Source organism: Heterodontus francisci, chromosome 27 (assembly GCF_036365525.1).
Source record: "Heterodontus francisci isolate sHetFra1 chromosome 27, sHetFra1.hap1, whole genome shotgun sequence".
NCBI lineage: Eukaryota > Metazoa > Chordata > Chondrichthyes > Heterodontiformes > Heterodontidae > Heterodontus > Heterodontus francisci.
This window is the reverse complement of record NC_090397.1, coordinates 22,783,322-22,795,215: the sequence shown is the minus strand read 5'-3', so window position 1 is coordinate 22,795,215 and position 11,894 is coordinate 22,783,322. Positions and strand designations below refer to the sequence as shown.

Sequence of the window (11,894 nt, the reverse complement as noted above, 5' to 3'; positions counted from 1 at the left end):
CATAAAATAAAAGCAAAATACTGCAGATGCTGGAAATCTGAAATAAAAACAAGAAATGCTGGAAATACTCAGCAGGTCTGGCAGCATCTGTGGAGAGAGAAGCAGAGTTAATGTTTCGGGTCAGTGACCTGAAACGTTAACTCTGCTTCTCTCTCCACAGATGCTGCCAGACCTGATCATAAATGAACAGTTGCCACTGGGTGAGAGATTGTTGTGAGCAACAGTGCTCATTGGACCATAGAGTTCAGTAGATTAGAGAGGATACTTGGCAAGAAATAAAATAAAATTCAAAGGAAAATATCTCCAGTGGCCTACAGTACAACCTTCACATTTCTATCAAAAGAAAGGAGCTAACCATCAGTTCTTTACTGCCACTGGCAGTTCAAAGCTGGTGAACAACATGAACGTGCCTGAACATTCTTGCCCAAAACTCCGTTCTGCCCTTCTTAACAATGGATCAGTACAACCATGGCTTCTTATTCATGGCACTGTTTGAGGCAGCTCTAAGTTGTGCAGTATGTGTTCTGAAAGAACAGTTTGCAGCAAGTGTGGGGATCTGGAACATTATTCCAAAAGTTTGGGCTGTCATCGTCCCAAATTGTAACCCTGTGACTGAATATTACCTCAGAAATACAAGTTTCTATTCAAAAAAAGTTACACATTTCAGAGCATAACAGAATGCTGTAAGTACTAAGACTATAAATGCTAGCTAGTAATAACAAGATGATTGTATTGGGGGGGTGAACTTCCTCAGAGCTTATCCCATTCTGCCGTTATCACTTTGTTGAAAGTGCAGCAGGGACCTTGAAGTTAAGGCACTGGAGTGGGTGAAGCTCCAAGTAAATTCACTCCATAGTCCACATATTAAAGAGCAGCGACTGATACGGTGTTCAGTATCAACTTTTAAACTAGCATTTTGCTCAAAAATGCAGGCCTAGTTTTGAATGGAAGTGATTAAGCTTGTAAGATACTGTTCAGACATGATACTAAATATCTTCATTAGCTCAGCGGCAGCCAATGAACCATATTATATTTGGATTTCATAACAACTAGCACTTTTTAACTTACTTTCAATATAGCAACAGTGAACTTCACTGAACCAAGTGATAGAAAATAAATAGTTCTATACTGTGAATGAAAGGTGCTTTTATATTCATGCTTCTGTCACCATGTTCCCAAGCATGAGATATATACAACTGGTTACAAGTCAAATACGAAGGCACTTCAACTTCATGTGACATCACTGCTAATACAGCCAGGCTCTCAAGTATGGGTTTCTTGCAAGCAGCTGCAAGTCATAATGTAAAGTGCTTTTATACTGCACCAGATCTACTCGAATGATACCAAGTTCCCAAAGTGCAGGATTTACTCAGCTAAATGTAAAATTAATCAGACTCATTGATCTTTTGGGCCACTGATATTATTGTAATATTAAAGTGCCTTAAAGCTGCTAGAGATGAGCATAACTATGACTCTATGACTCTATTAAAGAAAACTAAGGAGAGGCTGGAACATAGGAAGTGATAGGTACAGAGATGAGAGGTGAAGAGAATATGAAAATAATGCAGACAAAATAACAAAGTTCTGCTTGTCAGGAAAGTGAATCTAAGGAATGCTGTACTACTGTATAATCTAGGAAGACATCTATGCATGTAAAATGTGAAGATCATAGCCTGAAAAAGTCTGAGAAGTGAAGAAAGACAAGATACTGGCTATAATTTAGTTGTCACAAATAGACGGGTGAAAAAAAAACTGCACCAGCACAGAAACTAACGATGTGGAAAAGCAATGAGCATCAGAACCACTAAGTAATCCTAAATTGAAAACTTTGTTGCTATTATTCTTTGAAGTTATCTAATGTTTGCTATGTATTTTTTCCAATTCGTCACATTGAGAAGTGAACAGGTGTACTGTAACAATGAACTATGACTTGCTTTTACACTTGCACTTACATCAAATTGCTAAAAGCATGAACTATTGGGAGGGTATAACGTCTCTGATTGCCGTTACAGGTCTAAAGCCATAACTCCAAAATGTCTGATCAGTAAGTTTTGTTTTTTTCTTATATTGAGATTAGATTTGTTTCTAATATTATTATCCAAAAGTCAAGAGTGTAAAATGTTTAAATTCTGTATTAGTGTCTGTGCTGCTTCTTTCATTAAAGAGATAGCATCCTTGTGAAAGAAATGTTTGCTAACCTTTGTTCATTTTTTCCTAAATCCAAAAATGGTAATGTCACAAATTTCATCACTTGTGAATGTTGTTTCTATGACTAAATTGACACATGGTTTTTGTGCTGCCTCCTTACCTTAAGGTTTAAAAGGAAATTGTCAAATTTTGGCAGACAATATGGTCCCAGAACTTTCTGTCCCTGCCCTCCACTCAGCTGATTTAATCTGACAATGTGGGGTCAGTTCATTTAAATATTTTTGTGGTGCACCACCTACTGATGTGCTGGGAGTCAAGGCCAAGTTATCAGGAACCAGCAACTATTTAAGGGATGCTGGCTGCCCTTCAAAAATAGGCATTTTTTTTTAAATGAATGATTTGGAACATAATGGCCCCTTTCACATGTTGGTCTTTGGAGGCCAAATGCATGAGGTACCTCATGAAGGGTGCCCCTATTAGAAGAAATGTTTCACACAAGGAAAAAACACTTTTTTTTGTCAGGCCTTCCCTGAAGAACTTATTCCAAATGGGTGCTGCTTGCCTGGTGTACTGCTCATAGAAATTGAGTCTTGAAGAGCTGTGGTCCCAGTGCACTATATATTACCCAAGTACATCGGTCAAGTGCAGTGCACATTGGACACATAGCGGGTCTGAGGCCTCTGCTCCAATTACAGAATTTCTATACCAGAAGCACTGCACTCCACTGTTTCTTTAAGCTTTTGGTTTTCTATAAAAGTTGTGAACTCAAGCAGCCAACACAGGTCTGTGCCTGAACAACTGTAGACAAAAAAAATCACAACATACTTTTTTAAAAGAGTAAAGACAATGACAGAACATTGTTAATTTATTCAAACTCACAATAAGTGCACTCATTCCTCTTACCTTGAAAGGTTGCACATAAAACGGTACAGTATTTGATTACTCCATTGCACAATGTCCAAATCACAACATAGTTGAGCAATAAAATAAAGTTGTCAACTGAAATGTAAGAGAATAGGAATGCCTTTAAATTTAAAATATATCTGGAATGCTACTATTTTCTAATTGTTATGATCTGCTCCCTGACGCACTTTTTTTTTTCTCTCTCTCTTTCAGGGAAGAGGTAAGCATTTTAACAGACCTGGCATTATTCTCCATGGCAGTTGTATTTGTGATCGGTCACATTTTATTGCTTATGATTTAAAATTTGTACCAGTTTTGCCAATATACAAGTTCTCTAACAATTAGATCTTTAATATTTTAGCAGTATGAAGAAGAAGTTATTGAGGAAACAGAAGAGATCGAAGAAGTAATTGATCCTGAGCCAGAACCACCGAAACCAGCACCTCCTGCTACAGTTGCTCCACCACCAAGAGCTCAAGTGACTCAGAAAGAGATAAATGTTAAAGTATGCAGCCAGTTTCCACACACTCCCACTCAAAAGATAGTTGCGCTATTTCCAATCATTTTCCATTTTCCCACAATTTTTATTCTGCGGTATTTAAGGGAATTAGTGAATATGTATGAGTCTGTGAATCTCATGCGAATCCTGGAAAATTATACTCGATCTGTCATAGAATTGTAAATTGCAATGTTATTGCACTTTCTATGTTAAAGATGTCATAGAAACAATCATTCTCCAGGCAGCCTTGCTGGGGCTGTGCAATAATATTCACAACAATGCAATGGCACAGCACCAAACTGCACTGGGTGAAGTTTGTCATCCCGTGATTTGACACATGAGGAATTGTCAGACCAGGACAAGGTTTTGAGTTAGGAAGTACTTACATATTTTTGACACAATTTATCAGTATTTATAATGGCTTACATAATGCCCGTCTACTTTTCTCCAAATAAAATTGACTTTCTATCAGCAAAAGTTTGGAAATATATTAAAATTAAGTGTGTGTGGAGAGGGGGTGGGGGGGAAGGGCAGTTTTAACTTTTTGACCTGCCAGGAGCGGCTGAGGGGTGGGGTGTTTGGTAACATGTGGGAAACCTGGTAGTCGGGTTTTCCCGACACACACTGAGGTTTTCACTCCACAGCATGTATGTGACATCACTGACAGGTTCCCCGCCCAGACGTCAGCCTAATTGACAAGCTTGTCTTCCAGTCGGGTGGGGAATGCTGGAGAAGAGGCTGGAGGACCCGGTAAGCCCAAGCCCCAACCCCGGGAAGGGTGAATGGGGTGGTCTGATCCCAGGGGGTGGGGTGGGTTGGGGGGGTGTGGTGATCTTGGGTTTGGGATGGTGTAATTGGAGGCTTGAGGGATCAGAGTGGGGCAGATGTCGGGGGTGTTGGTGTTGGGGGATTGGAGGGCTCGTTGCAGGGGGGAGGATTGGCATCCTCAAAGGAGGATCCGAGTTTGGATGCCTTGGTGAGGGGAAGGTCAGAGGCCTCAGGAGTGGGGGAGATTGGAAGCGTTAGGGGGGCACAATACTGGGGATTTAGCAAGGTAGGCATGCTGGATCCCACAGTTAAATGTAAAATGCTGCATTCATCTGAGGCATGCAGCCTCATCATTTGTAAATTGCCACCCCGCCTCCTGGAAGTGGGTTGGCTAGCAGCCCCCTGACCAGCCTCTATTAAAACTGGAAGTAGGTGGATTAGAAGCAGGTTGGGGTCAGGATTCAGATTTTTAACACTTTAACACTCCTCTCCAATCCAAACCTGCCCATTTACTGGGGTTAAAATTCCCCCCAAATGTTTAAAAATCATCATGGAACAGAAAATAGTACTTTTTGTATTGGTTCAGCCCAAAATGATAAATAAAAGGAATTCGAGAAACCCAATGAGTTATTAGAATGTGGAACTCACTACCACAGGTAGTTATAGAGAGTAGCATAGATGCATTTAAGGGAAGGTTAGATTAACACATGAGAGAGAAAGAACAGATGGTTATACTGATAAGGTGAGATGAAGAGGGGCGGGAGGAGGCTTGTGTGAAATATAAACATTGGCATGGGCCAGTTGTGCTGAATGACCTGTTTCTGTGCTGTACATTCTGTGTAATTCTATGGAATTTAATAAATTTGTATTTTTAATATGCCATATTCATAATGCTAAGTCAGATCCATAACAGGTTATCAATAGGTGTGTATGAAAGTATTTTATATCGCTACAGGCCTCTTTTTCTGAATACTATAAGTTGAATATATAAATGATTTTGCTGTGCTCTCAATTTTGTACTTGTTATCTCATAGGGATATATGAGTAGATTCATGCACCATATACTGACAACAGCAAGGAGTGAAAGTTGAAGAATAAGAACTACAATTTGGTAGTTCTATCTCAATTGTATTTACTTCAAGTCTGGCTCTTCATTGAGTATGACTGGATGTATTTATCCAATGTAAAAACTTAACAGCACTGAAATAACCAGCTCTCATTTGCTTTTATTGTCAATAACAGAGAAGTAGTAAGATCTCAGCATCACGCAAACTGCACCTTAAGGTGAGATACATTTGTGTTTCCCAGTTTATTATTCAGACAATATTTGTTGCATATTATCACATTTTGAATTAATAACAATGTTTATACAGATTCTAATGCTGGGGAAAGCCAAAGAAGACCTAGAAAAAGAAATAGCTGATCGAAATGAAGAGAAAGAAAAATTCCTTGCAGAGCGAGTACCTCCTCTCAACTTTAGCGGACTTTCCCTTACTGATTTGCAAGTAAGACCATTTTATTCTGTATACTGGCTCTGATGAAAGGTCACTGACCTGAAACGTTAACTCTGCTTCTCTCTCTCCACAGATGCTGCCAGACCTGCTGAGTATTTCCAGCATTTTCTGTTTTTATTTCAGATTTCCAGCATCTGCAGTATTTTGCTTTCATTTCATACTGTATTTCCATTTAAGGCAGAAATGCATAACATTGACAGTATCATTAAATTTTGCTGAATATTTGTAGGATCTGTGTGTTTTTCCTGGACCTTCAAATGTGCAATTATCTCAGCTTTTGACACTATAGGGGAAGTTTTGACTCCCATGCAGAAAGCGTTAGAACACGCAGGCCGTCTACCTGGGAGATGCAGTGGGAGGCCCAGGCATTTTAATGGCAGGGCCTTATTAACATGCTACTAACTAGGTGTCCAACCAAGCTGGGAGCCCAGAGACAGCTTGTTGGCTTTGGATCTTTAAAAATTAAGTGTTCCAGAGGCTGTCAGATTGGCAGACAGGTAAATTGTGAAAGGGGTAGGTTCATGGATTTTAATGGAGAGGGAATCCTGGGGCAGCAGCAACCAAGAACATGGAGAGACAATATAAAATAAAGGGTACAACTCTAAAGGGGAGCAGAGAGACTTGGGAGTATATGTGCATAAGTCATTGAAGGTGGCAGCGCAAGCTGAGAGAGCAGTTAATTAAGCATACACTATCCTGGGATTTATTAATAGGGACATAGTGTACAAGGAAGTTATGTTGAATTTGTATAAGACACTAGTTCGGCCTCAGTTGGAATATTGCATCCAGTTCTGGGGTGCTGCACTTTAGGAAAGATGTGATTGCACTGGAGAGAGTACAGAAAAGATCAACGAGAATGGTTCCAGGGATGAGAAACTTCATTTACAAAGATAGATTGGAGAAGTTGGGGGACTGTTTTCCTTGGAGAAAAGAAAGCTGAGAGGAAATTTGATAGAGGTATTCCAAATCATGAGGGGTCTGGAGAGAGTAGATAGGAAAAAAACTGTTCCCACTCGTGAAAGGATCGAGAATGAGAGGGCACAGATTTAAGGTAATTGGAAAAGAGGCAATGGCGACATGATGAAAATCTTTTTCATGCAGCAAGTGGTTAGTATCTGGAGTGCACTGCCAGAGAGTGTGGTGGAGGCAAGTTCAATCGAGGCATTCAAAATGGAAATTGTTTTCTGAAAAGGAAGAATGTACAGGGTTACGGGGAGAAGGTAGGGGAATGGCACTAAGTGAATTGCAGACACAATGGGCCGAATGGCCTCCTCTGGTGTTGTAACAATTCTGTGATTGATTCTGTGAAAATTTTCTTTGTGGGGCCCTGCCCCTCCATGTTGGACAAAGATAAGTTTTAAACTTGCCTGACTGAGTACTCACCATGTTTTACTGAGTAGTGTCCATGTTGGACTCTCCACTCAGGCAATCAAAATTACAGTGGCCTCCTAATTACATCATAGGACCCTAATTTACATTTATTCATGAGGTTGCTGTTCAAATCAGCTGAACCCCTTAATTGCCCAAGATGGCCATGTTAAAATGGCTGCGGGGTAGGAAATGCAGAATGGAATTGGACAGTTGGTTGACAAAGATAAATATTAAAGGTGACAGGATGCGATAATGAGAGTGGGATTAGAGCAGGTGGCACGTTGGGAAATACTGACCAGAAATAAACTTTTCTTGTTGCAGAATTTGTGCAAAGAACTTCATCAAAAAATTGAGATTGTTGATGAAGAAAGGTACGACTTTGAGTTCAAAGCTGGCAAGAACAACTATGAGGTGCGTGACAAATTTGTCATATTTTAATCCCTGCATTCTTTCCTCATTATACTATGGAAGCATCAGCTCTAATATTTCACATACATTTTTCTGCCAACAGATTCATGATCTGTCCCTGAAAATTCTTGACCTTAGAGGGAAGTTTAAGCGACCCACTTTGCGTAGGGTCCGTGTTTCTGCTGATGCTATGTTGCGTGCTTTGTTAGGATCCAAGCACAAAGTATCTATGGATCTGCGAGCCAACCTGAAGTCAGTCAAAAAGGATGATACAGAAAAGGTAACAATAATATCTCACACTTTTCTGTGTTTCCATGTTGGCTATTTCTTGAGATTTCATAGGGCTGTATTCTATAGATAAGTTTCTCAATGCGGGAATTCAGCCCTTTATGTTTGATATCTGCTTCAACAGTTATGTTAATGTTTAATTTTATTTATTTTATTTGTTATGTTAATGTTTGCGATGAAAATATTGAGATCTTTACGTGGCGCAGTGGTTAGCACCGCAGCCTCACAGCTCCAGTGACCCGGGTTCAATTCTGGGTACTGCCTATGTGGAGTTTGCAAGTTCTCCGTGTCTGCGTGGGTTTCCTCCGGGTGCTCCGGTTTCCTCCCACATGCCAAAGACTTGCTGGTTGATAAGTTAATTGGCCTTTATAAATTGCCCCTAGTATAGGTAGGTGGTAGGGAAATATAGAGACAGGTGGGGATGTGGTAGTAATGTGGAATTAGTGTAGGATTAGTATAAAATGGGTGGTTGATGGTCGGCACAGACTCGGTGGGCCGAAGGGCCTGTTTCAGTGCTGTATCTCTAAACTAAACATAGTTCTTTATTCTTGGATAATCATTAGGCGTAGAATTGCTTGTAGCAACATAAATGCAGAATTTAAATAAATTAAATAAAATAATTATGTTGGTAAGTCCTATTGTAACGGTCATACTTTCTGCAGGGGATAAACACATAATTATAGGAGTGGCATGTTCTCTGTTGTGGGGTTTAGGTCCTACTGCAGTTTGATTAACTTTGAAGAGAGAAGATCTTAAGCAAGTTTTAAGAAGTTTTGCCAGACTTCCAATGCACCAGACTAACGAGCTGGATTCGATCAATTATTGATTTGTTTTCGACCAATTAAAACCATTCTTTTTTCAAAAGCTTCACTTTTTTTTCAATATGGATGCCTTGCTATAAAAACTCAATCTTAATAGAACTAACTATCAGGTGGGGAATAGAATAGGCGGTCAATGCCATACTGCCCATTTAGCGCTACCATACAAGAAGAATTTCAACTCCTACAGCTTTGCTACATTTTAAACATTGGGCTAAATTTTACAGACACCCCGACATTGGGGGTCGAGTCAGGGGCCGGGGGGAGGCGTGCGGAAAATGCCTCCGGGAGAGGGACATCATGCACCCTGATGCCGGGAAGGCCAGGCTCAATATTGCCGGCAGTGGCGAGGTCTTGTGGCAGCCCCCCTGCCACTCTGAGGCGGGACCACCATGAATTAAATTAATTTAAATCAATGGATTAATGAGACCTACACTCCTGCTGTCTGCCCTGATGCAATCTTCGGCACTCCCACGCCTTCCAGGGAACCAAGGGGAACACTGGTGGGAGGAGGTAAGTTTCTCATTGCGAGGTGGTGGGGGGGTGGTGGTGGTGGTTGTGGGGTCAAAGTAATATCATTGGTGTAGGGGATGGTAGGAAGGGTTATAGTTTAAAGTTTATTCACTTTGCGGGGGGGATGGTCAGGTAGACAAGGTAAGTGTTTTGGGGGGGAACAGCAAGTAATTCATTTAATTGTTATTGGGGATGGGAGAGGGGCAGAATAAATGTATTTAATTTTGTTTATTAACAGTAGGGCTTGAAGCCCTTTAAAAATGGCATCAGTGCCTGTGCACAGGGCAGTCTATCCTGGCTATTTAAATGAGCTGCCGCACGGATGATTGTGGTGGCTCCATGATGTGTGGCCCACGTGCATGGGCCATCATTGTTTTCCTCTGCTGCCGATTTCGGCAGCAGGAGGATAAATTTCAGCCCATTTTTTTTAGCCTGATCCTAACTAACTATCCTTTATTCTGAATCTGTGCCTTTTTGCAAACTCTCAATAGGAACGTAATGTAGAGGTGAGTGACTGGCGTAAGAATGTGGAAGCCAAGTCCGGTATGGAGGGCAGAAAGAAGATGTTCGATGCTGCTAACACCCAATGAGTGTTGCCAGGTTCGAAATGCCTTAAATGTGATGGATTCAACATTAAAAATGTGATTTCATTTAATTTTGACCTGAGAATATTGATTTATGTTGGATATTGACTTGTGTTTTTCTACAGGTAACCAAGCCGGGTATTTCTACTTGTATGAAAGTGTTTGCTGGTTGCTTTACTTTCAACTCTGCAGTGTTCGGCATGTCACATCTTCACATAAGTAAAATAGTTTAATAAATGGTTTTCATGTTCACAACCACCTCTTGAGATTCATGTGCAGTATTAGACTTGTTGAATTTTTTGTGATTATAAGCACTAAAATGATAATCTTTGAACAAGGTATGTGAAAAATGACTTGCTGTCTTGTAACTGAAAATGAGCAGTAAAACATTTGCTTATAACTGGGTAATGTCACCGTCTCATTTTCATTATTGAATTTTTATTTCTTAAACATCAGCACTTAGCTATTTGTTCTGAGAACTGTACTCAATATCTGTGTGCAGAGTTCAAGAAATCACCCATTAGGAGCTGATAACTAAGTGAATGTTATCAGTGCAGATTGGTGGAAAAATAATTCCAGTATAATGTTATACCTGTGGCAATTACAAAAGAATTTTATTTGTTGCAATGCAAGCAATAAATTTCCAAAGCAAGGACAGACTATGGCCGGAATTTTACGCCGCCCCAGCGGTCGGATGGTGGCATGGGGGCAGCGTAAAATTGAGCGGCAGGCTCCAGGAGGCCTACCTGCCCCACTTCCACCTCCAGACATGTTTACGGCATCGGGCGAGGCGTGGGAAACGGCCCGCCTGCCCAAGGCCAAGCAAGGCCCTTAAGTGGCCACTTAGCAGCCACTTAAGGGCCCTCGCCTGCCTCTACGGGTATTTTACCCGTGGTAAGCAGGTGTGCTGGGGGCGTGAAAGGCCGCCCAGTGATAGCTGCCAGCCTTTCTGCGCCCCAGTGGGGGAGGGGGGGGGGGCGCAGGCAGTCGGGCACGGTGCCCGATTGAGGGCCACCCCTGCCTCCCAACCCACCCCCAGGATCCAAGACACCACCCCCTCCCCCCAAACGACCACTCCAACCTCACCAGGGAAGGACCGATCCCCCTGATGAGGCATGCCCCTACTTACCTTCCCTCCTCGACCCATGGCGTCGGCTGGGCTGCAGTCCCAGCAGTGGCCACTGCTCCCGGTGGCGCTGCTGGGACTAAGAGCTGCTGGCCCGCTGATTGGCTGGCAGCTCACTGAGGTGGGACCTCCTCCCTCAAGTGGGTGAAAGCCCTGCCTCGGGGCAATTAAAGCCTGGGGATCTGTAAAATACGGGACGAATCCCCTGGCTAGGCGGAAGCGGGTTCACCACCGACTTTCACGTTGGAGTCCATCCACCATAAAATTCCGGCCTATAATTTTCAGCAAACACAATAATAATTATTGCTAAAATTAGGGGCCAACATCGTTCTAAGGGAAGGAATCATAAAACACAGGTTATTTGTCAGGGTATGTTTAACATTTTAACTGGACTGGATGCTGAATTTTCTTGGTTTTGATCAATATCTGAGACTGGATCCTACATGATTTTCTGATCCTTGGTTGTACATATCTGACTGACATTGATAATGTAACTCCCAGCAGGGAGGGTAGAGCTGGAAGAGTCAATCTTTCATTAGAACAGGGGAGAGTAGACATAATATTCAATAATCATCCTATATGTATCTAGATGCAATGGTACGAACAACATAAACCTTTTTTGGAGATCTTTTTGTTTTTATGAATTGTATTCATCCAATTGTACTCTGTTGTTTTTGCCTCTAATTCTCTTTCCTTTCCTGAATCACAATGGCTGCTTTGAATGCACGAGCCTCTACAATGACTATAGACGGGTATTTGATGAGAACTGATATGGTACATATCCATCATGTAAAGAAGTACACTTTATAATCAGTAGATCAGATCAGAGTGTAGAACCCTTGTGTTTTTTCACCATCTTTTATTTTATTTCTTTTTATTTACAGTGACAACTTTTGTAATCAATTGCTTCAGTTGATGCTGAAAATAATTCACAAATGTAGATATAATGGGGAA

At 41.3% G+C, this 11,894-nt stretch overlaps 1 protein-coding gene across 2 annotated transcripts; it reads left to right on the top strand.

The window, feature by feature from the left end:
* The first annotated feature begins 3,517 nt into the window (after nt 1–3,517).
* LOC137384981 (troponin I, slow skeletal muscle-like) lies at nt 3,518–10,190 on the top strand. 2 transcript variants are annotated; one of them, XM_068059711.1, is made up of 7 exons: nt 3,518–3,556; nt 5,561–5,602; nt 5,692–5,823; nt 7,525–7,614; nt 7,715–7,891; nt 9,722–9,830; nt 9,940–10,190. In XM_068059711.1, the coding sequence occupies exons 3-6, from the start codon at nt 5,698–5,700 to the stop codon at nt 9,818–9,820; spliced, it is 492 nt and encodes a 163-aa protein (XP_067915812.1). In that variant the 5' UTR covers nt 3,518–3,556; nt 5,561–5,602; nt 5,692–5,697; the 3' UTR covers nt 9,821–9,830; nt 9,940–10,190. The 2 variants fall into 2 exon arrangements, with proteins under 2 accessions (XP_067915812.1, XP_067915811.1); XM_068059710.1 differs by having other exon boundaries at nt 9,722–10,190.
* The last annotated feature ends 1,704 nt before the right edge of the window (nt 10,191–11,894 follow it).